This window comes from Pygocentrus nattereri, chromosome 5, assembly GCF_015220715.1.
Source record: "Pygocentrus nattereri isolate fPygNat1 chromosome 5, fPygNat1.pri, whole genome shotgun sequence".
In the NCBI taxonomy this organism is placed as follows: Eukaryota; Metazoa; Chordata; class Actinopteri; order Characiformes; family Serrasalmidae; genus Pygocentrus; species Pygocentrus nattereri.
This window is the reverse complement of record NC_051215.1, coordinates 36070295-36096799: the sequence shown is the minus strand read 5'-3', so window position 1 is coordinate 36096799 and position 26505 is coordinate 36070295. Positions and strand designations below refer to the sequence as shown.

Genomic DNA, 26505 nt, shown 5'->3' with positions numbered 1-26505 from the left:
TTATGTCAGTAAAAGTAAAGTCCTCTATTTCTAATTCATATTTAAAATTCATATTACATAAAGTGGTTTGATTTGCTGTTTTTCTACAGCTTAGAGGTAAGAACAACTTGTCTTACTTACTAACAACTTTAATGCAACACTGCAAACACTGTTCTGTTAGTGTGCTATTTATCATGTGAGCAGTTTATAACATTAAATATGTCTTTGACAATAGACCAATGTGCCAACCAACCCCACTCACATGAGGACACAACTCTTTGTTTACTTCATGTTATCTTGCTGCATTTTTGTGAAAGTTCTTCTGACCTGGAAAATAACACTGTGCCAACCAATGAGCTGACCAATCCCATTCTCCCCTACATATTTTTTATATTTTTAATTAAATGGGTTTATTAGTTTCCACCTGGGAATATGCAATGTGGGAAGCTTGCTTTGATTTTCTACAAACATGATACTATGCATGCAGTGATAAAAAGTAACCAATGCTTTATATTTCTTCTCAAGGCTCTGATTACTGGGGGTGTAACCTTGGTTCAGTCAACGTTTGAGTGATAAACAGTTACTTAAAACTTTAAGAAATTCCAATAAGTATATGTGTGAGGTTTCTTGAAATCCCTTCTGCTGCCTAAAGAAGCTGATTACTGAAAATCCTATTGTTAATTATAAATGGTGTTGAGAGTATTAACTAAACTTTTTTTTAATTACACATGATTAAGACGTCTATAATTCTGGTAAACTGTTCGTTCTGCTGATGGCTGTTATATGCAATGTTTTATCTCTGTATATGTTATATTGTTTAATTTACTGCACATATTGACATGCCCATAATTCTATTCATTTGTATAAAAGCTGTGTCTCAAGAACAATTACAACACACAAACGACAAAAGCAACAATAAATTCATGCACAGCAACAGATAAGCCTGCGACTTTACAATTGTTCCTTTCAGAATGGAAAGATGGCTGACAGAAGAAAACAGGATTTCTATGTTTTGCTGATTAGGTCATGTGTGGTTTGTGCACTGTCAGACAAGGCTTACAATTTAAATAGAAAACTGTTTTTTGTTTGTCGCAGGCTCGTTCTCTCGTCTCTTGATCAATTGTTCAAGCTCTAACTTCATCACACAAAAACAAATCTCAAAATATCCATTTTTATCATTTAATCTTCATGGTGAATTTAATGCATTCAGAAATTAACTGCTTGTCAGTCATTTAAAGTGAATGCATGACAATTTCAGGTATTTTATATGTTACATCTGCCCTCTTCATCAGCCTTTACCTCCAGCACTTTAATACTTCACAGATTCTGTCATAAAGCAACACTCACACCCACACAGACACTTCCATCAAAGAGCTCTGAACCAAATGTGCTGTCAAATTAATGGCAGGGGTATTAGTGAGCTGTCACTGAGGACTGAATAGAGAATGATAGCATTTAGTTACTAAAAGCAGAATGTTAGACACACACACACATACACACACACACACACCACAGATATATCACAGATACAAAAACATACAAAAAATGACCACATTTCCACTGAGACCATCTATTCTACCCAAGCCTGAGATCCAGTGAAACATGAATTTACACACACAGAACGCTATCATGACAAAAACATGAAATTATGGCTCTTGACATACATTTGGGAATTTATCATGGAGATTGAGATTCTGCGCTTTGAATTTGAAATATTGTCATGCTCCTGGCTCTTGCAGAGGATCTGAGACGGCAATGGAAATCTTTATGGATCTTTGCATTTTCAATTTTGCCAAAGCCTTTTAAATTACATCTTAACCTGGGGGAAGAGGGGCAGCTCTCCATACAATCCAGGGCATATGTAATATATTAAATGAATGAACAGTTCTTATACACAAATTACTACCTTAGTCTCCTCAATCTATACACTTTAAAAAGAAGGGTTATTCTTTACATGAACTTGGCCAATGAATCTAAACAGTTACCAAGAACAAAGAACATTACTGGTGCTTGGTATCCAATCAGAGGCTCTGTGTGTTGGTTTGTCATAATTATTTTGGGATCCAGGACAGAATCAATAATAGATCAAGTGTAGTGTTTAGATCAAAGAACTGTGTTTGCACAAAATAAACAAATAAAGTGTGGGGGGTGGGCTTTAAGAACATCTGTGCGCAGGAGCTTCATGAGACCAAGAGCCAACCCTGAGAATATGGATTCTAGTAATATAGGTAGTTCCACTTTCCATCTACATGCGTTTTGGCATTCAGATCACACTCAGATTCGGATCACTGCAAACAGAATGTGCTTTTTATATCCGCATATCATTACATCAGTCCAAAAAGTTCTCTGGACAGAAGTGGTGCTGTCCACTGCAGAAATCACAGCAGGTGCAATACAAAGCATTCCTCATCGGCAATACACAAGCCATTTTAAATGCTTTGCCTGTGTTAAATTATTTTTTTCAATATTTTAAATTTTTTCTTTGACAGCATATATTCTTGCTAGATCAGTTTTACCAAATGGTGTTACCAATTAGGTCCATGATATTAACCCAATATGAATCTAACATGTGCATAGTAGTCTGTTAAATATTTAATGCAGAGAATATTGTCTTCTATTTTTCATCAAACACAAAGCTGCTGAAGTGATAATTGTCCTGATCGAACCAACATCATGAAAATGCAGAACCAGAGGTCAAGCCTTACAGCTAAAATTGAGCCCCTTGCACAGTTTCTTTATCCTCAAATGTAAAACAGATCTATTGCATTTCAGCATTTCAATCAGAGGTTATTTGAGAAAATTCTGGAGGTACTCATAACAGTCAGTCAGTTGAATCCAATAGATACTACATTAGAGACTTAGACTGACTTTGTCATTCAAATTAACACCGTACAGTGCGCATTAGAACAAAATTTCTTTGCCTTGGCTCTGAGTAGATTGTAGTAATACAATCTGAAGTGATACAATGTAGTACAAGGTACAATGTAATGCAAAGTATAATGTAGTGCAAAGTGTAGTGCATATGTAAATGTATGTGTGTTGGAAGATAAATTTTAAATAATTATATGTACATGAGCACATTGCACTGGAGGTCCCATGTATGAGGTGATCGAAAGATTTGGAGCAGCATGTTATTTAGAGTTCAGCAGTCTTATGGCATGGGGGAAGAAGCTGTTTTTGAACCTGACTGTTCTGCTTCGAAGGCTTTGGAACCTCCTTCCAGAGGCCATCAGCAAGAACAGTCCACAGTGTGGGTGAGAGGGGTCTCCGTTTATGTTCTTAGCTCTGGTCAGACAGCGACTTTTTGCAATGTCCTGTAATAATTTTCCCAATAATTTTCTCTGCTGTCCTAACCACCGTCTGCAGGGACTTTCAGTCAGAAACGCTGCAGGCTCCTGCCCAGACAGAAATGCAACTGGTCAGTATGCTCTCTACAGTGCCTCTGTAGAAGGTGGTGAGAATCGGAGGCGGGAGGCGTGCTCTTTTCATCCGTCTCAGGAAGTGCATGTGCTGCTGAGCTCTTTTGATCAGAGCTTCATTGTGGGTGGACCAGGTCAAAGCGTCCGTCATCTGTACCCCCAGGAACTTTGTTTTGCTGACTATCTCTACTGCTGTGTCCTTGATGAAGAGTGGTGTGTGGTTGGGTTGGCTCCTCCTGAAGTCAACAATGATCTCTTTGGTTTTCTCGACATTCAGGTTCTTGGTTTCACACCAGTCAACCAGATGGTTCACCTCCTCTCTGTAATGCAGGTCATTGTCATCCTGGATTAGGCCCACTACTGTTGTGTCGTCTGCAAACTTCACAATGTGGTTGGTGGTGGACCTGGCGCTGCAGTCGTGGGTCATCAATGTGCACAGCAGTGGGCTCAGGACGCAGCCCTGAGGGGAGCCAGAGCTCAGAGAGATTACACTGGAGATGTTGTTGCCCACCCGCACAGACTGAGGTCTACCTATTTGTTAGAAAGTCCAGCATCCAGTTACACAGGTGGGTGCTGAAGCCAAGGGGGACTAGTTTGCTTATCAGATGTTGTGGGATGATTGTGTTAAACGCTGAGCTGAAGTCCAGAAACAGCATGCGTACATGTGTATTCTTTCCTTCCAGGTGTTCTAAGCTCAGGTGAAGTGCAGAGGAGATGGCACCCTCTGTGAAGCAATTAGGGCGGTAAGCGAACTGGTATGGGTTGAATGTGGAAGGAAGTTTGGAGGTAATGTGGTTCTTTACCAGCTTCTCGAAACACTTCATCATGATGTGGGTGTGCGCTACAGGGTGGTAATCATTGAGGGAGGAGATTGTGGGTCTTTTGAGAACCGGTATGATTGCGGCAGTCTTTAGGCATGCTGGTACGACAGCCTGTTTCAGCGGGGTGTTGATGTCCATGAGAACCCCGGCCAACTGATCGGCACATTCCTTAAGCACCCGACCGGGTATGTTGTTGGGGCCCGCTGCTTTCCGAGTGTTTACCCTCCCCAGGGTTCTTCGACATGCGCCTTATCCAGGCAGAGTATCTGCTCTTCGGGGCGAGGAGTAGATTTCACCGCAGGAGTGGTGTTCAGTGTCTCAAACCTTCCAGAGTATTTATTTATTTTGTAAGCATTGATGTTATTTTCACAGGGGGGGAGGAGGAGTAACTTTATAGTCTGTGATTGTCTGAATGCCTTGCCAGATTTGTCTTGTGTTCGATGGATTCTGGAAGAACTCTTGCACTTTTTGACCATTAGCACGCTTTGCGACTCTTATGACCCAGTTCAGGTTTGCTCTCGCTGTTCTGAGTGCCACCACATCACCGGATTTGAAAGCAGCGTTTCATGCTTTCAGCCTTGCACATACCTCACTGGTCATCCAACATTTCTCATTGACCCATGTGAAGATGTTTTTACACACCCACGTCCTCCATGCACTTCTGGATGTATGCAGACACAGACTCAGTATGTACACGGCTATAATGATGATTATATTGAATTCCCTAGGCATATAAAGAGGCCTACATTTTACAATCAATAGCTCCACAGCAGAAGAGCAGTGACTCGAGATTTTCACTGCATTATTACACCAGTTGTTGTTGGTGAATATGCAAACACCGCCACCCTGGGTTTTACCGGTAAGAGCGCTGCTCCCATCCGACCGGAATACTGTTAGCCCCTCCATGCTAACGGCGTCGTCAGAAACAGATAGATTAAGCCATGTTGCTGTAAAGATTATGGCACAGCAGTCTCTCACCTCTTACCTGACATCTTCTGGTAAAACTAATCCAAGTTGAATAGAGTTTAATACACTGGTAGTGTCAAGGGAGAAACCATGCTTACAGTAGTTCTTTGGAAGGCAAATGAAAATGCGTGTTGCAATTTTCATCTGGACAGACTGTAGATAGCCAACATCAAAATAAATGTCTTTCCTAGTATACACATGCAGTCGTCTGGTAAACCTTAATTGAATGTACAACGATTAAAAAGTCAGTGTTATGAAACAGCAAGAATAAATAAAAGTAAACGTTGAATAGTTCGAGATATAAAATCCATCCCCATGGTAAAGCTGTATAATGCATACATCAGAGAGACACACTACAGGAGGCTTGTGGTAGAGAAATTGGTTCTGAGGCTCCAATTATATTTTAAATTACATTCAAATTAAGAATAACGGAAAGCCCCTTCCCCAGTTTGAAGATGACAGAGGGCCTGGGGGAGAGAATTAAATAAACTTAGCTGTGGGACAACTCTAAATGAAGTAATGAAGAATCCCCAAAAGGTGTGTGCTATGTCTATATGCATACAAATCCATGCATGTGTTCCCTTACCATTTCTAAATGATCATTTTATTAGCGTACACACAAGGGACTTGACCAGGAATTCTATTCATTCCTCTGTACTCCTAATGAGCACATAAGATGTTTAATTCCACATTTTCACAGAAGTACAATTAATCAAAACATGAGAAACTGAGTCAAACAAATCAAGTCGAGTGAAAATATGAATCAATTGGTCTCCACTTTACACAACCCGTAATCTTGGGCACAAGTGCATCTAAATCACACTACAATATCATAAACCATTGAACCGCTTGCCTGCCTCATATAAATGTACAAATCCAGGGCTTCATGTGTGACTCAAACATATGAAATCGCAGAACAGAAAAATCGTAATGGATTTTTTAACCACACATTTGCGACATAACTGTTACATGAAGTTACAACGAGTGCAAAATGTGAACAGAGCTGTGAAAAATGTGCATAAGCAGCACAACTGCTGACTAGTGTCTGGTCCACATAGGGCACCTCCAAATAACTGCTGGATATCTTCAATAGAGCAGTTGTCTGTAATACACAAATGGACAGACTTTTGCTCAGATTAGACAGCAGCCTGCTTTGAAAAGATTCAAGATGCACACATTCAGAAATGTTTTTCTAAGTAAAAGCTTCAAAAGATTACAATCTGCTACCCCTAACATTTGGAATAAGTGCAGCATATGGCATTCTGAATAAAAAAGTTTTATTGAAAACATTTCCAAATATACACAACACATTACGTTTCATATGCATAAATATTTCTGCAATATTGACACATAAATCAGAAGTTGTACCACAATGAAAGTTCAAGTGAGGAGGGACATTCTTAAGGTTTACATGTGTATGCCATTCCATGTATTTAAAGACAAAAATATCCACCCCAAAATTATTCCAGCTGTATCCCACATTAAAGTACTTTATATGTGAAACCATAAAGTAAATTCAAATCCTATACTTACCACATAAAGCACTGCCTAAAACACTATTTTAGGACATTCACAGAGCACTCAGAAAAGCACAAGCAAAACTGCAAGTTCATGAGAATGACTCAACAACTTCGGTTTAACAAGCAGCGCTTCCAACATTTTAGATCAATTATTCATGCTTTTGTCTTAGCATTCCTCTTTGACTTGAGGAACCATAGAAAGGGAGACTTAAGAGGAATCCCTAATCCATGCTAATGAAGTCCAGTTCTACTTAAGGGCCTGAAATGTGCAGGGGTTGAAAGCAAATGTATTTAAAAAAAAAAAAAAAAAAAAAACCAACAACAGTAGGTAGGTAGGACCTCTAAGCTCTTTTACCGCACTGTACATTTGCACATGATACGTGGGTGAGGTATTTTAGGTTTTAGAGCAGTGGTTTTCAAACTGTGGGTTGCAGTGTGGGGACAACTGAGTTATTGTTTTTAGCTTTCCACAAGAGCAAATGAAGCAAATGAAGTTCCGACTTTTGCATTTGACTGTATATATTGCCATCAGACAGATGTTCAGATTTGAGGTGGACTGAGCTACTACACTACAATGTCTTTTACTGTTAATGTCATTGTATTTATTGATAGATGGTTCTATATAGAACTTTGTTAAAAAGAGTTCTGTAATAGGGTTCTCCTATTGTTACAAGCTTGACATTATAACAATAGAAGAACCTTTTTGGGTTCTAGCACCAGTACTCAAAAAGGTTCTGTATAGGACCATCTACAGCACATTCCTCATCAATATCAGTATACTGAGCAAAAGTGGACAAAGCTTTATTTTTTAGTTTTAGTCTTATTTCACTCCACAAAATATTTGGTGGGTCTCAAAATTAACACTAGACCAACACGTCATCCAGGTATGAAAACATTTGGGAATGTCAGTTTTTAACCAACAGTGCAAAAGCAAGAAGAAACGAACTCACAAATACAGAGGACTGATGAAACAGACTAACAGCAAGTACGCTCAGAACGGAGTACTGCACAGCAGAGAGTACAGCAGTCTGCTGTCTCTTCTGTGAGGATGAGCTTTAAGTGGAACACCAGTAAGACTTGTGTAAACAGCAGAACAGGGGTCCAACACGGCAGCGTGCAAAGGAAGGACACACTGCGATTGGCTGAGGCGCCAATATTGAGATGTGTATATGATTAAAGTTAAATGTCCTTATGTTCAAGGTTGCTCTCACTAAACTCTTAAAGCAGTTAAAATAGGGAACCATCTCTCAAACATAGAAAAGCACTACATGTATTTTATATTCACTACTGGATATAACAGAAAGCTCTGAATGGATTAGACATAAAACATCAGTGCATGAATGCATCTCTGCATATGCACTGAGGTTTTCACTGCTGCCTCATAAAGCAAGTTCTTTTCTCTAATTAAAATTCAGGTCAGCTACAGTTTGGAGATCTTTAAGTACAAAAAAAAGCTGCTGTTAGATCACATTTTGTGCAAATGTTACGAAGAACAGTCAAAACAATGTGCTTTGGATCAATTAAGAAAAAAAAATTAATTGAGTTTTATCAACAAAGAACACTGTGGATTTAAACATCCATATCTGAAAGTCCAGATAAGAATGAAAAAGTCTGCCAGAAGAACAAGATCTATGTACATGCCTGTTATTATTTTATTGCTATTGTGCCAATTCAATGTATTCTGCTGCATATTAAAGGGAACTAATGTCCCTTGAAATCACATCTTGGGGAAAATGATTTTCAGAAGTAGGCTACCGTACATTACTCAAAGCAGACCCACTTTTCTCGTGTCATTTTATTCAAATATATTTTGTTCTTTAGAGAAAAGGGCCAATTGTAGGCAAAGACTACAGTTTCTCCTCCAGTTGTACGAACATTATGCTACACATTCATATCATCTCTAGTTAAAAAACTCTGCTGCAGCATTTTTAAGACATGTGTTTAAACTCTAATCAACTGGCCTGCCATAAGATAACATTTCAAAGCACCACACAGAGCAGATGCACCCCCCCCCCCCCCTAAACAACTAATAAAAAAATTAATCAACTGTTAAAGCACTACTTTTAAAACATCATTGATATTATAAAACCTGAATTATTAAAGTTAACATTTTCTCTGTTTACAAAGCAGCAACATTAGCAAAAATTTAAATAAAATGTATAATTAATATAAAAATCCAAAATGCACCAACAAAGTCATAATACAATTGAATATCTTTTTTTTTTCTCTCAGAGATTATTTGGAATGTATCATTCTGGCAGGGAGAGCATCAAATAGGTATTTGCATTCAAAATAAATTTAAGAATCACATCTGTATCAGAGAATTTGCTGATATAAGGGATGTGTATGGAACGCATACTGCCAGTATTTGCAGATACAGCTTCAGCATAAGACTTCAGTGTTTCAGCCTAAAGCTCCACTGAAGCTCACTGTCCATGTGTTCTAGATCTGTAACTGTGAATCATTACTGAAGATTATGCCTCTCAAAACACTCTGGTAATTTTCGAAGATGATTAAAAGGCTACCTCATATATCAAAATTTCTAATAAGTGTTTTCGAGTTCACAAAGGACTCATTTTGTGGTTAACCGCTTCCTGATTACAATATTATTACAAAAAACCAAAGGGGATCACTTGCTTACCCTACTCAAAGAACACCAGCAAAAGCCTGACACTTACACATGGGTGTGAGGATCAATTTCTTAAAGATGAGAAGATCTTTAGGAGTTATTTCATACATTGCTGTACATAAAACACATATTTGAAACTTATCAATGAACAAGAACTGAAAAACATCTACATCAGGAATATTCAGATATTTTAAAGCATCACAGTAAAATTCGCAGGTCAAAGATATATTGAAATGTCAAGAGGCAGAACACATGAACACTGCAAAGCACAGAGCAGCTATCAACAGGTTGATCCACTGTAGAGGTTTGAACCGAAACACGGTAAAGCACCGTTTTAATGCACTCCCACGTTACAACTGTTAAAGCCTGACCACATGTCCACAATGTTCTGTCTTAGGCTACGTTTACACAGCAGGTAAAAGTGGCCCAAATCTGATTTTCTCACCAAATCCGATTTATTTATTTATCTTTTAAATGTCATCTGTATGCGACATCAGTCTGAACAGATCAGCTGCCAAACCGACCCGCGTGTGCAAAAGAACAGAGCTTCAGGTGGCTCGTCCAGAGGTAAACAGTCACGATGACTAGAGAACACTAGTCGCCCCCGGTTTCGTCTTCACCAGCATCGCAGGAGCGGTTATGAAGTTCTAGTGGTTGGCAGCTGGACTCATCACCCACAGTGTGTTCGAGTTCTCCGTAATTCGGATAGGTCCACTTCTTTGGTTAGGGTCCTCGGATTGTCTAGACTGTTCTCTGGCACTGCAGATTTGGGCTCCTCCGGCCGCGCTCGGCCGTTTCGTTCGAAACCTCTTCAAGCACGGAGCGGCTGCGATGAGTCTCCTCTAATTTCTGAACAGAAACATCAGCCTAAATGTTTATGAGTCTCAGCAGCGCAAAATGATGATGACTGTAGAGTTGGACTGACGTAAATTCGCATGAATTCCGATCCGGCTGTTCAGACGGAGTCGCATCGCCACAGATCGGATACGGATCGGATTTCAGTTCCACATATGAAAGCGTCTCAAATCGGAATTGAAAATGTCAGATTGAATGCGTTTTCTTGCTGTTCACACTGACACACAAATGACACATCTGTAAAACCACATATGAGTAAAAATATCAGATTTGGGCCACTTTTACCTGCTGTGTAAACATAGCCTAAGAGATTCAGTGGTGTTAGAGGCTGTAGGATAGGTGTAACAGGCATTTCAGTAAAATGCCCACAGGCTTTGAGATGATTCCACACTAACTTGAATCTAGAACAAGTTAAGATGCATTAGGCAGTCAACTAATGATTATTCAAATTATTGTTGACCTCAAGCAGCAAGTGCACACCGAGTTACCAGTTTATTAGGTACCTAGGAAGTACCTACGCTTATTGGCTATTTTATCAGAAACACCTACCATGTAGGTGCATTTTATAGATATTTGTATACATAGTTCATAGCTGTAGTTAATCTTTTTCGCTGCACAATTTAGGTTAGTTATCCTTTTCATCAGTGCTCAGTTTCTGACCACAGAACCTGGATATTTCTGGAAGGCAGACTATTCTCAACTCAGCAGCAACACTGATGCACCTATTGCAGTCATGCCACATTAACAAACATCACAGCTACCTGATGTTGTTCCACCATCCAAACAATCTGGTCAGTTGTGGTCCTATGGTGGTCCATTTTCACTGATGGACAGGGTGGTTTAATGGTGATAAATGGTGCAGCAAGAGATGTACTACAATCAGTAATTGACTACAAAAAAAGTGCAGCTACACAGTAGGTGTTTCTGAAAAAATGGCAACTTAGTGTATCAGTTAGGCACAGGTGACCAGCTGCATCTCATTATTCCAAAATCTTATTCCAAGAAGAAACATCAACGTTAGGAACACTAACAGAGAGGAATTTGGATTCATTTAGAGGTGATCGAAGTCAGTTTTTGAGGATCTGCTCCAGAACAGAGAGAAGGTTCCTCAAGCCATACATGTAATCCTCATCTGGACTATCACCGGGAAAGACATGGGCAAAGTCAATCATCCTCACATCCACATCTTCTTCCTTCTCTCCAATTCCATCTCTCAACCTCGCTTTCCCCAACCCTGTGCTCTTGTCGTCATCCACTCTTATGTCTTCCTCACTATTCACTCCATTGCCATTAGCCTGCTCCAGGTGGTAATGTAGAGAGTGAGGCCAAATCCCATTCTTATGCCTTACATGGTGAATGTCCTGGGGAAGGTCACTGCAGTTTAGCCAGCTACAGGCACTCCTCTGAGAGGCTAAACTGCAGCGGTGACCCCAAAGCTTGCAGTTGGCAAGGTGAATGTTATTATTGCACTCTGGCTCACCTTGCTCATTTTCCTGTCCTGTCTGGGCATCTTCTCTCCACTTGATTCTGTTAGCTAAGTGAGGTGAGCCCTCGTACACAAACAGCAGAGAGCTGGCATAGAAGTGTAGCTGCTTCTGACCCTCGAACCAGCGCAGGATGTCACGGACTTTACAGATGCTGAGAGAAACAGCATCTTTTCTGAGTTCCACTCCATTTTGAAAGAATTGAGACAAGCCTGCAAAAACAGAGTGCAAGAGCAGCATTTTAACATCTGAAAAGAAAAAAAATACAGAAGTGCCTTTATTTTTACCAGTACTACTATAATCATGACTTTATTGTTTATTTATTTATTTTCAATTGAGCTTTTCCTTTTATAACTGTAGTCAAGTAAGGAACTCAAAGCTTGAGTCATACCAGTTTTGAGCGTCTCTTTCCTCAGACTGCGACCATAAAACTGGTCACGACTGATATAACTCTCTGAATTTACCTGGAACACCTGAGAATCAAATAGGGACATTGAGAGAGTGAAAGAAAAGGGTTGTACAAATAATGACTGCTCATTTTCCAAAACAAATTTCAGAATAACATGAAGCCACATAACGACAAACAATTCTGTGGAACTGGGACATTTGCATCTAAGTGTTTTTGCACACAACAGTATAGTGTACCAAGTTTACAGTGCTACACGCGTTAGCTACTTAGTAAACATAGCTAGAGGTATGACGTATGACAGCTAGAAGTCATTTTTTTTTGGGGGGGGGGGAAGAGAGAGAGAGAGAGAGAGAGTGAGAGTGTGTCAGGGGAGAGCTTGAGAGTATTTCATCCACTGAGAAAAACTAATTAGATGCTAAAAGAAATTCTCAAAAAGAATGTAGGAACAGAGATGGATTAGGGGGGGTGGGGGTGGAGGGATTTGAGCGAATGCTGGAGGAATCTGGCACACAACTAGGAAGGACAGTGAGGGTAAGCTACATAAAAACATCATCAAATATTTATAATTAGCAGCCAAAAAGTCATTTTATCAGCTTAGAACATCAGATCAGAAGTTCTCTGTTTAATAAAACAATCTAAAGTCAATAATACTATAAAGTATTCAAGACAATAATTGGATATCTTTATATGATGTTTCGTTGTCACTGGCCTTCTGAGACCATGCAGTACATTTTTCAAACCGTGGGAAAGACTGCCCTCTAGTGGTCAGATACCAGAATGTGTTGAGTGCCGTGCAATACATGAGATTTTCAACTTAAAGTGAAATTTCACATATTTTTCAAAACTTCCGCCTAATGCAGCCATTATGATGTAAAGTCATTCTCAGTAGTTTGATCAGAAATGCTCCATTCTGAAGAAGCTTGCCAGGTCACAACAGTGGTGAACGGTGGTAAGGTTTTGGACTAAAATGTACAAGCAGTAGCTGTAGCCAGTCTGGGTTACTCACTAAAAAAACAGGAACATTCTTTACTACTTCAGAGAAACCCAAAAGTCCATACTGAGATCCTGTCTCACTCCCAGTGTGTAGGCACAGCGAGGACAGGCAGGTAAACTTCAGCTGTGCAGTGTGGCATTTGCTGTAGCGTTACTTGCCATATCTATCACTTCATGGAGTTTTCCCCCCAACTTCTCTTATCAAAACAACTTCAGTAATTAATGATTTGCTAAGAAAAGGGCTTGGCGTATCCATCAGGCCTCTCCATTAAAGTTATAAGAAGGACAAGCGAGTGTGAGCGTACCCTTACAGTTCTTACACGTCAGGCAAGAAGCTGCAGGACATTGCTATTCAGATAGAATGTTTTTGTTTTCTGTTCTCAGTGGTATTTATCATTAGGAACAGTCACAGAAATTCTGTGAACAAAAGCTCAAGAAGTAATAGCACCTAGGGAATGCTGGATAAGATTCCCAAAGATTGGGAAAAAAGAATGCATGGTAGATTGAAGGAGACAGAAAGTGATGACTGTTTCATGAGTGAGAGATTAAAATTAGAGCTTAACATTCTAAAGAAATAAGCAATACATTCCTCCCTGCGAAGAAAACAATACGGTGACAGTCCAGTCTGATCTGCGGTCAATGTCAACGTGCACACTGGTTATAACAAACCACAGAGCAACTGCACCAGGGTTTGTTTGCACTGGAGCTATGAGGGTAATGTAACTTTAGCTAACAAGTAATGGAAGCTTTTCCCCACCAGTCAGCACTGTGCAAACTAAAAGCTTCACTCACCTCAAACTATGTCAAGTTGTTAAAGCCGCCAGGGAACCTAAACCCATCAGTGATACTTGCTTTTCTCAGCACATCATACGTACAGAGCATGTGCTGAAATAACTTTCCAACGACCAAGAAATGGTTGATAAGTTTTTCTAACATTCTTCTCTCTTGATGTAAAAATAGGCAGCACTTGGGCAGTTTGTGCATTAAAAGGGTCCTCACCAGTCACAAGGCTGGCTGCTCCACCCAGACAATGAGTAGTGAAGAGAACTGCCTACTCAGTAATATCTCCCAGGTTTGTCAAATGCTAGAGGATGCTCCTGAGCAAGTCCAAAATGAATGGGTTAATATGGAGCACTTGAGCAAAATCAAAGTTTGTAAAGCTGAAACACTTTTATATGAAAGAATGCAATCATTTCTTGAGCACAGAACAGTTTATCACTGTTATATTTTTGCACTTGAACTCCAGTTATAGGACTTCATAAAGGCACCTCATGTATGTTCTATGCCCAAAACCTGTTTGCTGTAGAAAAATTGAATTATACTGGTATGCTTTTTTTTTTTGCTTTTTCAGTGAAATACATCCTCCTACTCTCCAAAATTAAAGGAAGCTCCTGGAGAAATGGTTAGAAATTACTTTAAAAATTTAGTTTGCAGCTGTAGCTCCCTTAATCTATACTAATTTTGGACTCACTCCTGGCTGCCCTCTGGCATTTCGCAGTCATGTTTCTGATTTAATGGGAGAAGTAAGAAGCGGCCGGTTTCCCCTTAAACCAGCTCTGGTCCCGCCAAAATATCTTTAACAAAACTGTTCCCCAACATCCTCTCTGTGTTCAAGACTAATTAACTAACTTTATTGGGCAAAAGCTAAACCAGTAAACATAACTGAGCTAGCAAGAATACTCATTCATCTGTTTGTTCAACCAACGAACCACACCAGCGTTCCCTGGATTGCAAATCCAGTAGCAGAGTGAACAAGAACCTTAACATCAATAAAACGTTGCCATGTAAAGGAAGTTTTAGGGAGCCGTGGTCACAGCAGGGATAACCTACAACACCACCAGTAGAGCCCATTTCACTCCATTCTCCTCGCTCGCGCTGTTCTGTATGGTTTTGGTTCAGTGATGTAGAAGGCTGTGAGCCGTTGACTCATGCATGCACATCAGAACTTTAGGCACAGGCAGTCCTCAGATAGTTCTGATAAACAATACTTACAGTGCTATATATTTTTAATATGTTTCGTTTAATAACGCCAAGCTTCAAGATGGTCATTTTAACTGTCTTAGGTATGTGATGTACTTCTGCCTGATTTTATTTCATTTTTAGCTTAATCCCTGTAGTTCCAGCACAAAACTAAAGAAGGAAAGTTACGACACCAAGCGCACCTTGGCTGATCAAGTACATATGGGCACGGGGAAAATTGTGTTAAATGGATTTTTTGTTGAACTATTGATTTTTTTGATTGAACAATGAGCTGATATAGGAACAATCACACACACACCCACACAGTGTCTCACCCTCATTCCCAGAAGCAGGAATCCGACCTCCTCCATTGGAGGATACTTTCTAATCTGCTCTTCACGTTTCTCTCGCGAGGCAAATGGGTCATAGCTCTTCCTTCCAATCTTCACATCCATGATACAAGGACGTGTGAACCTCCGCGTCACATCCTCCAGCTTCAGATACACCTCTGACGCAGAAAGCACACACAGAGAGGGAGAATGTCAGGTAGATGAGTTTTTCCCTACAGATTCAGGATATAAGGTTGAATTTGCCATCACTTTGTTTTTATACTAACTGCAGAGAAAGTAATCTTTGCTCTGTACTCATCCATGCTCCACCCACAAAAGCATTCTTTAGTAGCACTTTTTTCTTGGTAGGACAAATGTAACGGAACATAGAGGGTTTAATCTAGATTTGCTACATAAGGTTAAGTTTCCAGTTGAAAATATTTCACTAGGAAGCTGAACTAAGTGGTTGTAGCTAATCAAAACTAGGCCGGCTGGAAAAATCAGACCTCACTATGATAACATCAATAAATAAATAAATAAATAAATAAATAAATAAAGCCATATCCAAAGCATGTGACCTTCCACATGTATACAAAATAAATATCTTTTGAAATTAGTAAACCCCTAAATTTCTATATTTTAAGAAAACGTTCTACATTATGATTTCTCAGAAGGTTGAATAGGACTTCTGCACATGTTCTCTAAAGCGTGCTGTGAAAGTACACACAGTTCAGTATTTGTAGGCGGTGCACAGATATGTCAACTGATTGGAGACTCTCATAAGAGAAACCTGGGGAAACAAAGTAACAGAATGTAAAAAGACTTTTTAAACTTTAACTCCTTTTACAGGGATTGTCGTTCAATGTCCAACGTGAGCAGTAAATTTGAAATACAGTTCGCTGGCTGTCATGATAGTGAGTGCAGGTTCAGAGGGTTGGGCTGCAGCTGCTTGGCAAAGAGACTCTGATAAGGCTCTAACCACCCAACTCTTTTCAGCTATGTCAACAGTCACTGATGGGCCAGTTCTTAACAGTCAGCTGATTAGAATCCCTGTGAAAGTGTTTTATTGTGTTTGCTGTAACTAGGCTGGCCACAGCTGGTTTAAAGTCTAAAGCAGTCACACTGAAACAGTGATCCTTTAACATATATGCACAAGAGCTAAAGCTCAAACACAACCACTGTATTATTACATTCCTGCTACACTCACAAGCAACTCAAAACAAAGTGACTAAGCATACAGACATGGCAGGAAAGATGCTCTGGCGACAGTGTCAGACTTACAGCATAAACCACCTGAAGTAGCTAGAAAGTTTGTAAACTTGTAAACTGCCTATATTTCCTTTCATTAGCAACTATTCATATAAAACCGTACTACTACCGCTGCCTCTCCACACTGACAAATTACATTCCACTCACTATTCCACAGTTTACCAGTCATTTATTAAGAAATAAATCTCTCAAATCAGTGTCATTAAACACAGCTTGGCTGAGATCGCATCCTGTGAAATGACTTAAAGCAGGGGTGTCCAATCTTATCTGCAGAGGGCTGGTGTAGCAGGTTTTAACTCCAACTAAGCAGGAGGTAACCTAATGAAATGTTTGAAGACTAAGTCCAACTGATCAAACGAGTAGAATCAGGTGTATTCCAGCTTGTTTGGAGTGAAAACCTGCAGCCACACCAGCACTTTGAGGATAAGACTGGACACCCGAGTTGACATGAAAAAACATACTAGCGTATTATGAGGTCTAAAAGTCTGAGAGCACATCAAATGTGGGATTTTCATTTAAACCTGGAAGATGGTGACCAAATTAGTTTTTTTGAGCTGGATATTTTAGGTCCCAGTTGTTTTAGTTTGGCTCTGGGTTTGTTCTTGTGTCAAGTGTGCCTCATTATTTCTTTAGCTTTACTACCTCTACCTGCTTGACCTGTATTTTGCCCATCTACCTGTTTTGTGATTCGTGCCTCTTGACATTCATCCAGTGAAACTGCTTAACTGACTTTTGATTTCTTTCTAAAACAAGTTTAATTGAAAATTAAAACGTAGATAAATGTTACTAAATCATAGACTGTGTCACTCATTCATTTTGTGAACAAAATAAACACTAACAATGCTACTAAGTGTAAAGCCATTTGGGAGCTGAATAAGCTAGCTCTTACTTGTGAGCTGAGTCAATTTTGTTTGACTTACTGAAAAGAATCCGAATGCCCAGCACAGCTGGAAATAAAAAAACTAACATTTTGAAAATTGTTTAAGCAAATAAAATGTATGACAAGGAAATATTAAACATATATTCAAAATTCTGCACCATTTCTAGGTCGCTATTCAAATGTAAGTAAATTTGTGACGCTAACTTTGTTAAGGGCTTTGTACCAAAAGGTCGTATTTGATCTACTCATCAGAAGACAAAACTTTTCCTTAATGATATACGTAATAAGTCTGATGGACGCATTTTCACTAGTGGTCTCAGACTTTTACCAACCTCTATGTATACGCTGTTAGTTGTTATTTACGTTGATCTTGATGGCAGACATGAAAATGAAGTTACTATATTCTAATACGCAGGTCAGTGCTGCACAGGTCTACTTTCTCACCGTTTGGTGATTCTGATGATGCCCATGTTCCATAGTACCTGGGCAGATGTTGCTGTAGGGCCAGAAGCTGTGGGTCTGCGCAGTCTTGAGCATACACCTAAAGAACACATAATAGTGAAGCTGGATGAAAATTGGATTCTTAAAGAAAAACTAATATCAGAAAAATAGCAGCCTGTATGATACTTTAGAAAGCAGACAATTTAAAGTGAGTAAGTAGAGATTTAGAGGTTTTGGATCTGTCTGCCTGTTATTATAGGAGGTAATGTATTTTTTTTTTCCAGGGGGGTATATTACCTGTGTGTAGAAGTGCATCTCACAGGGGCCTCTGGGAGGAGGTTGCAGTTGTTTCAGCACTGTGCCATCAGGGTGCTGCAGGATACCTGAGCAATTACATACACAAATTGGATCAAAACTCCATTTCGATGCAACTGTTCTGACCATGTACTGACGACAGATGAGAAAACACCTAAGGGAAAATCATTTCATGACTAAATGGCATCAGTGCATCATAAAATATACAGTCAATCGTGTTATAATATTGATTAGATTTTCAAGATATTACTAAACAATTCATTCATTTTGCATTACTGATTACATTTTCTAAACATGATCAAACGTTAATTCCCCAGCATAATCCTAACTGAATACATTCTAAACAATATTAGTGATAAATTGTTATTGCATCCATAAAGGGCATCGGTGACCCCTGTGTCCATCAGCGGGGTCAGTGTGGACACTGTGGATGATTACAAATATCTGGGTGTGTATATTGACAATAAACTGGACTGGGCTAAGAACACTGACGCCCTCTACAGGAAGGGCCAAAGTCGTCTCTATTTTCTGAGGCGCCTGAGGTCCTTTAACATCTGCCGGACTATGCTCAGGATCTTCTATGAGTCTGTGGTGGCGAGTGCTATCCTCTATGCTGTTGCATGCTGGGGAAGCAGGCTGAGGGTGGCAGATGCCAACAGACTCAACAAATTGATCAGCAAGGCCGGTGATGTTGTGGGTGTGGAGCTGGACTCGGAGAGGAGGACGCTGTCTAAACTGCGGGCCATTATGAACAATGTCTCCCACCCACTCTACGACACGGTGATGAGACACAAGAGCTCATTCAGTTCAAGGCTCACTCTACCAAAATGCACCACAGAGCGCCACAGGAGGTCATTCTTACCTGTGGCCATCAAACTCTATAACTCCTCCCTCAGTGTGTGATTCACAAACTCAATACGAAACTGTTCATATGTGCAATAACAACAATTGTGTGTGCAATAACTCAGAGAGACACTAACTTAATTTAAATAATTGTAATTGCTTTATACCTGATGTTTCATATTACTATCACAATCACCGCCACCTTACTATATTCTTAAGTACTTAAATCTGGTGTACATACTGTAAATTCTCTATATTGTCTTAAATTATTAGTAAAGTGTTTATTTTTACATAAATGGCTGCAACTGTAACAACTGCAATTTCCCCCTGGGATCAATAAAGGAATCTGAATCTGAAAAAAACCATATCACAGCCTTGTGCCTCACCAAATTTCCTCTGTACTGCACAAAAACAACGTGCTGTGTTAAAAATTACAATCATTAATAGACAAAGAGCCAAAACGTAGCCGACATCACAGGAGGTTTCAAACCCACATATCTGCTGCATTCTCATTTACTAACATAAACCAGGTGATCATTGCTCTTACAGCCTTTAAATACCAGGCTCAGGTTTGTCTGCAACTGAAACAATGAAAACATTGCTAGCTGGCAACCCTGAAAAACTGGACTGAAAACCCTGGGCTTCATGAAGTGCGACGTGACGTGAGGCACTAAAAGAAACACTTCTTTTGAACTTCTCCATTTACTCTCTGGGGTGATTGAAGAACTTAAACAACTAAGTGAACCATTAATCCCCAAACAGCATTAGCCAGAGACTAGCCTTTTCTGTCACTGAACACTCACACAAGCCAGAGAGAAACACACCCTCTTTGTTCAAACATCCCCCAAATGCTGAGTAACTCAATCAGACCACCACTCAAAAAAGGTTCTCACTGCATTCTTATTCATTGAGCTTTCTGGCCTGGTGCACCAGGAGAGGCAGTACTACCACCCCCATACTTCTTTTTTCAGTCTTTAACCATCACTGCAGTATCTAGGCCTTTAGGTGTAGGAGGCGAAAGTTGATAAGACAATCATATCAGTGTTAGCCGTTAGTCTATCCTACTGAGCGCTATGCATAAGAAAGAATCCCCAGAAACTCACCAACCCGGAGTGGGAGCACACTTCCACCACTCATTCAAACAAACAGAGATAAAGAGATGATGAACTTAGATCACCCATACATGATCTGATGCCTCCATTCAGACAAGGCAGGAGTATTTGATCTCTATTGAACAGCTTTATCGTCACACCACTGCCTAATAGAATTAAAGCGTTCACCGCCACCATACTGACAAGCTTCCACTAGACTTTATAAGACTGCAAAGAGCTTAGCATGAAAGATATTTTGATACGTCCAGAGACTTTTATTGCAATGCCAATAAAAAACTCAATTCATTATGTCTGAGTTAAAGGGGAATTCCCTACATTTTTCACAATTTCAGCACAATTTCGAACACTGACATTTAAACAAATCCATTCAAAGTGCTTTGATGTGAATGGGCTCTTGTGTTTACAGTGTTGGTTACAGGAACCAGGGCTTGCAATGTCTACAACACAAAAACAAGCATTTTATTTATTGTCTAAAACAACAAGGCAGTCTACATGTGCTTGCTTAGTTATTATACATTATGTTGATAATACATTTTTAAAAAGTACTGTAGCTTTCAGAGGCCTCAGATGTCTGGTTCCTATCACCACCACTGTGAACATTATTGCCTCTCTGTGTTTCTCTAGAGTGGAGCATTTCACATCAAACCATTCTCAATGATTCTGTTTATATCCTAACTGTTTAATTACCCAGGCATCTGTTAAAGTAGATAGAATTTACTGTGAAGTGTGGTTTTAAAATGTGCTTTATATGTTAATGTCTGGGTTGTGTTATTTACCAATTAGGTCAACAAGAACCTATTTTAGACTTTTATGTAGAAGAAACTCTTCAGAGGTAAGTAAAATGAAAAAACTTTACTGATTAACTTTCCATAGACTTTAATCTGTTAATCTACCTTTCTGCTGATACTCAGCTATTCGACCCTTATACACCATCTTGAGTTGTGTTAACTTGCAACAGCGCACGTAGAGACAGAGAGAGAGGTAGAGAGAGTGAGAGAGAGACAGAGGTAGAGAGAGAGGTAGAGAGGGGTAGAGAGAGAGAGAGAGAGGTAGAGAGAGAGAGAAGCCTCTAAATAGAAGTGTATATTATTTGTGCTGGTGGGAACTGACCCACTTTACTGATGCCGTATTTGTGTCCAGCCACCTGATGAGGCAGTGGGACGCATTCGCTCGGTCTCTGTTCGACCGCAGGACGGTCCGCTTCCAGCGCGTCCACAGCTAGTGAGGAATCCACCACTCGGTCTTCTGTAGCCATCCTGAACGTCTGCCGTCATACCATAGTTACCATTGCCTCGCTGCTGGGCGGGGGAGCCTGTTGCTTCGAGGAGTTTCAGCTCACCTGGATGTCCGAGTGTGGAGCAACAAGAGCTGCTTTAAAGGAGCGACTGAACACCTACGAAAGTGCTCTGCCAGTAGGCGAACTAGCTCTGAAGCCGACTAGCCACACCCCACTTCCTCGAAACCACAAGCTACACCCGTCCACACCTTCCATGGTCATTAAAGTCATTCATAAACTCCGAGGTCGGGTCACTCCGCGCTCTTCTTCTCGTCTCCGTTTACAGGTCAGGGGCTCCACTGAGGAGCACGGTCCTCTGCTGGTCTTTGGGTGAAATTCAAACGCATGTTGATCATCACGGAGCTCTGCCTGTCCACGTGCTCCGGCTGATCGGGCTGAAGGACACGAGGAGGAAGTCTCAGCACTCACCATCTGTCAGAGGCGAGGACGAGCGTGTAAACCCGCGGCCCACCCACACAGTCCAGTTCACGAAATCGTGGCCCAATTACACTTTGATTGCTAAATAATGGTGAAACCTTTGCTTTTGTCATTTCACCTCCCCTAACACGACTAGTGGCACAGCCAAGGAGACGAGGCGATTTCACAGTTATAGCCGAGGGGCTGTTGACATTCCGTATCGATGTGAGCATCAGTGATGAACCAAAGTGCGCAGGACTGCTGGGCTTTAATACATTCCACTATTTTCTATATATATTAAATCTCAAAAATACGACGAACGCAAATGTAAACGTGCAAAAAATGTCAGAAAATAAACTAAAGCATGGTTCCCGTTTTAAAATGTTTTCATTGGGGGAAGCATCTAATACGCGCATGTGCCGTTTAAGCACTCTCGCACTTTTATTGTGAAATATTTTTTTAAAAATAAAAGTACTTTAACAACTAACACACACACGGTTGCTTAGATTTAGATGGGCTTACTGGGGGCTCCCTACTTATTTATTCTGCTCCACCAATTATTAATTATATTATTTGTTAGCACTACAATTGTTCTCCAAGACTTCACTGTTCCAGCTGGTAAACAAAATAGTGAAAATTTCACAAACATATAATTATCTTTTTAGGTAAAACACCTTCAACATTACAAAGTTAATACTGTTTCATCATTATGAGAAATACTCAGCACTATAAGCATGTATAAGGCTGTAGCAGACAGAAATGATGGATTTATTGTCAACAAATACAATTATTAAGGAGAAGAAAAAAAAAAACAACGTCTTATGGAGGTATTTTGAATTTAGCTTACCAACTGTAAGAGAAATGGAAGCATGAGGGCAGTAATGACAGGCTCTGCTAAAGTAGTGCTAAAAAAAAAAAAAGAAAACAACACAACATTTCTGGTACCATTCAAATCCATCTGGTACCATCCATCTCCACACATACAATCAGTTCTGTCAGAGAAAAGTCAAGCATCAGTGTGTTTATCATAGTGATATCGCCCCAAAGTCAAGGTTTCATTAACAGTGCACAGTATTCCACATTTACTCATTTCTAATAAACCAGGAGAACTACTTAAGGTCACATGTGCAGGTTAATTGGCAACATTTGATCATACAAATTCAATTAGTTAGTTGATATAGTTACTGCATTACCAGCTAGAATCTTTTAGGCTTAGTTAACAAGGCAGGTAACACACCTCCAAGGCTTTGTTTAAAACTTTCTCCTGATCCTTTCTGAACAAGAAACACTACAAACTGTGATTTGCAGTAGTTACATACTAAGATATTTTGATTATGGTGTATCATGTCTAAACACAGGTTGCTGATCAGGCAGCAAAAGAAATCAGATTTAGGCATTTCTCATGTCTGTATTCACATATTCAGTGCTTACTGTGTGAACTTAATCCCATCTTTTTACAGGTTAAAATGCTCATTTGCTATTTGGTTGGATTTGTTTAAATGAGCTTGTACTTTGCTCAGTGAAACTCAACTGTGATCCTAACCAGAACTGACACAACCACTTTACATTTGTTTTGTTTAAACAATCAGATTTGAACTGTCTGATTAAATGTATACTTTGATGCACAGAGCTCAGTAATTTGTTCCAGATATTTCTTGTTGCCACGGCTTTCAAATGTAAACTACTTTAAGTTGCCCATTAAGTGCTTTTGTTCACAACAGTTAATGTAACTCAAGTTAAATGTACTCAAGTCTTAAGCTTGTCAGTCAGAACACATTCCAGACATCAGCTGGGGAGGAACCTGGTATTCACTAGTGAGATCAGAATACCAGTTAAAAATGCTAGTGTACTTTTAAACAAGTAAACAAGTGCTCAGCTGTTGACAGTACCCATTGTTACTGAATGGTTACTACAAAAAAAACAAAAAAAAAACACTTTGATAAATGGATAAAACTGACACCAAGAAACATGATGGAAGACAGCTTAGACAACAGGCCCATGAAGATCAACACACCAGGGGCCCAAGTAAGTCATGTATCACACACACACCCACACACCAAATCAAGAATTATATCAGCTCAGCTGCACGTGAGGCAAATATGAACTAATCTCTCTCACACCTTTAATGAGCAGAGACAGCTGTGCATTCATGAGCAGCGGCAACCCTGAGTGTATGAGCGCTTTTCCTCATGCGTCCTTGCGTTTTATGATCAAGGGGCCCACATTGTCCCCCGTCTCCTGATTGTGTTTTGTATGAGCACCATCGCAGTACGGGAACTGCAAAACAGAAACAAATTCCATCATTTAAAACAACAGCTCAGTAAACAAAATCTAATTTACACACTTGTCCACTTACACCAGATGCTGTCAATCAGTTGAGCCATGTTTGGTTCTCAAACTTTAATTATTTGCTTTCTATTGCTAGCAAACCCTAGAGGTCAGTCAATCTTTTTGGGTTGACAAAGACTTACTGATGTGGGTTAGAACACTGTATGACTTACTGTTAACTACAAAAATTAATTTAAAAGAAAAAAAAAAAATACTACTAGGTGTGATCTTAATGAAGACCTGGATGCAATTTGAGCTGTTCAAGAGAACTTTTAGGCCTGTATCTACAACCATTTGGGTCACTTGACTTGTAATGTTAACAACATGAGCATCGTAGCTCCAGTTCTGAGCTAGGTAAGCAAAATCTGGACACCAAGCATGTCTTGGTTGATTGACTACATCCGGGCAGAAAATTGTGTATGTTTGATTTTTCACCAAACCATTCCTTGATTACAGCTGTGTGACCTCAGCATGCACTGCAACAGGCAAATGCTTTTCTAACACATAAGATAGTAGCATGCATGTTCTTAACAACACAATATAGAGAATTTTAAGTATGAAAGGTGTAAAGGTCCTGTATCACTGATATTCCCCTCAGGTCTCTTCCATGGGTCTATTACTATCTCATATAACAACCACTATCAGTGACCAAAACTAAGCACCTGGGTATATCTTAATATATAGGGGGTGGAGGAATACCCACACTCAAAAGACTTGATCTTTTTAAATCCCCTTAGGAATAAACAGAGTAATCTCACTCTTCAATCAGGTTTAAATAAACCATTTTGGCTTATTGGTTCTCTTAACCTGATTGATCAGGACTAGCATGGTCAACTTCACTGGAAAGGTTTTAGCTACATGTACATTTACTTTGTCCCTATGAAGAGGATTCAGTCATGTCTTACCTTTTTAGACCTCCAACATCTACAGTACACAGCTTTATCACCGAGGTCCTCAATGTCAAATGCATGCACCACTTTGGGGTTGTCTTTCTGGAAGTCCAGGTTCACCTTTGGTTTTGCGCATTTGTCTTTGGAGAAAAATGTTTTGTAGACCAGAACTCCCACAGCTGCAGCTCCAGCAGTGACGGAGAGAGCCGTTATCAACTCAGCTGTCATCAAAAACACAGCAACGTTAGTGTAATTCTGCCTGTAGGTGTTAACAACAATCTTCAGATGACTGTTTAAATACCCATGTTTAATATTATATTAGGTGGTTCAGGCAACTACACTGCATGAACTGGACCTCTTTGGTAGCATTATCGCCTTAGTGGGTCATATGCCCGGAGTGCTGAAACGCACTTGGCAGTGGGGAGCTAACCTAGCAAAGGTTAAGGGACATAATGCTAGCTGCATGTGTCTTGAGCAATGTGCTTGATTTTGGTAGCTTTAAACTCTTCGACAGAACTGAGATAAGGAGACTCAGTGGTGAAGAAAGCAACTACACAAACAAATACATGATATTAATAAAGGTAGGTTAATTAACAGCTAGCTGACTGGCTAGCTAGCTGGCTAACTAACCTAACAGGGTCAAGTACACACAAACGTGTAAGCAATAAGACAACCAGAAAAGAAAAAAAAGCAGTTGAGATGAACATTACCTTTAGACATAGAGTGTGAATTACTCATTGCTGTGCTGTACAGTTAATTTAGTCAGCACCGCAGAAACCTGTGGGAAGCGTCCTGCGCAGCAGTGTTTTTGAAAGTGTGTCGCCTAACGACGCTTTAAAAGTCCTCTGGTGGGTTGTAGGCGAGTCAACTATGCAACCAAGAGCGCATGAGACGAAATAGCGAGAATAAACTTTTTTTAAAAACTAGACAAATTTAATGAAGCATTTAGATCAATCAGACCTATCTGTCACCCGCCAGGAAGGCGAATTAAAAGGGGTCAATTTATTCAGCCTCCGGTCAGCTATCTCTCGCTTGGACTTTGGCTCCTTCAAAACTCAAAATTGACTGAAATGAAAGACTTAACCCGTGGGTGGTGTTCGGGTCTGTGGGACCCATTTTAATGTTTGCGAGAAGAAAAAATTATGTGATTTATTATTCAAGCCCTTCCCGATTCCTTGGATTTGCTCGTTTCCTTTGAAGAACATATAAAATATTTAAGAACTTTCATAATTAATAACACTGTACACCCCGTACACGTTTATATTACCCGTAGTGTTGGGGTGAACCTGTGGGAAATAAAAGTGTTGAGGTGCGGACGACATGGACAGGCTAACTGGCTGCTAAAGAAGATCCCTACACTGGCCACTTGTA

The 26505-nt window shown here is 39.9% G+C and overlaps 2 protein-coding genes across 2 annotated transcripts; both read right to left on the bottom strand.

Annotated features, from left to right (window-relative positions):
• Positions 1-6445: 6445 nt before the first annotated feature.
• Positions 6446-22284, bottom strand: ipmka (inositol polyphosphate multikinase a). The gene is made up of 6 exons (XM_017724480.2): positions 21334-22284; positions 18251-18336; positions 17957-18053; positions 15370-15542; positions 12065-12146; positions 6446-11885 (listed from the first exon to the last, which is right to left on the bottom strand). The coding sequence occupies exons 1-6, from the start codon at positions 21476-21478 to the stop codon at positions 11257-11259; spliced, it is 1212 nt and encodes a 403-aa protein (XP_017579969.1). The 5' UTR covers positions 21479-22284; the 3' UTR covers positions 6446-11256.
• Positions 22285-22653: 369 nt separating this feature from the next.
• On the bottom strand, positions 22654-26123 carry cisd1 (CDGSH iron sulfur domain 1). Its single transcript, XM_017724541.2, has 3 exons — positions 25845-26123; positions 25150-25355; positions 22654-24193 (listed from the first exon to the last, which is right to left on the bottom strand). Exons 1-3 carry the CDS (start codon positions 25870-25872, stop codon positions 24104-24106), a joined length of 324 nt encoding a protein of 107 aa, XP_017580030.1. The 5' UTR covers positions 25873-26123; the 3' UTR covers positions 22654-24103.
• Positions 26124-26505: the final 382 nt, after the last annotated feature.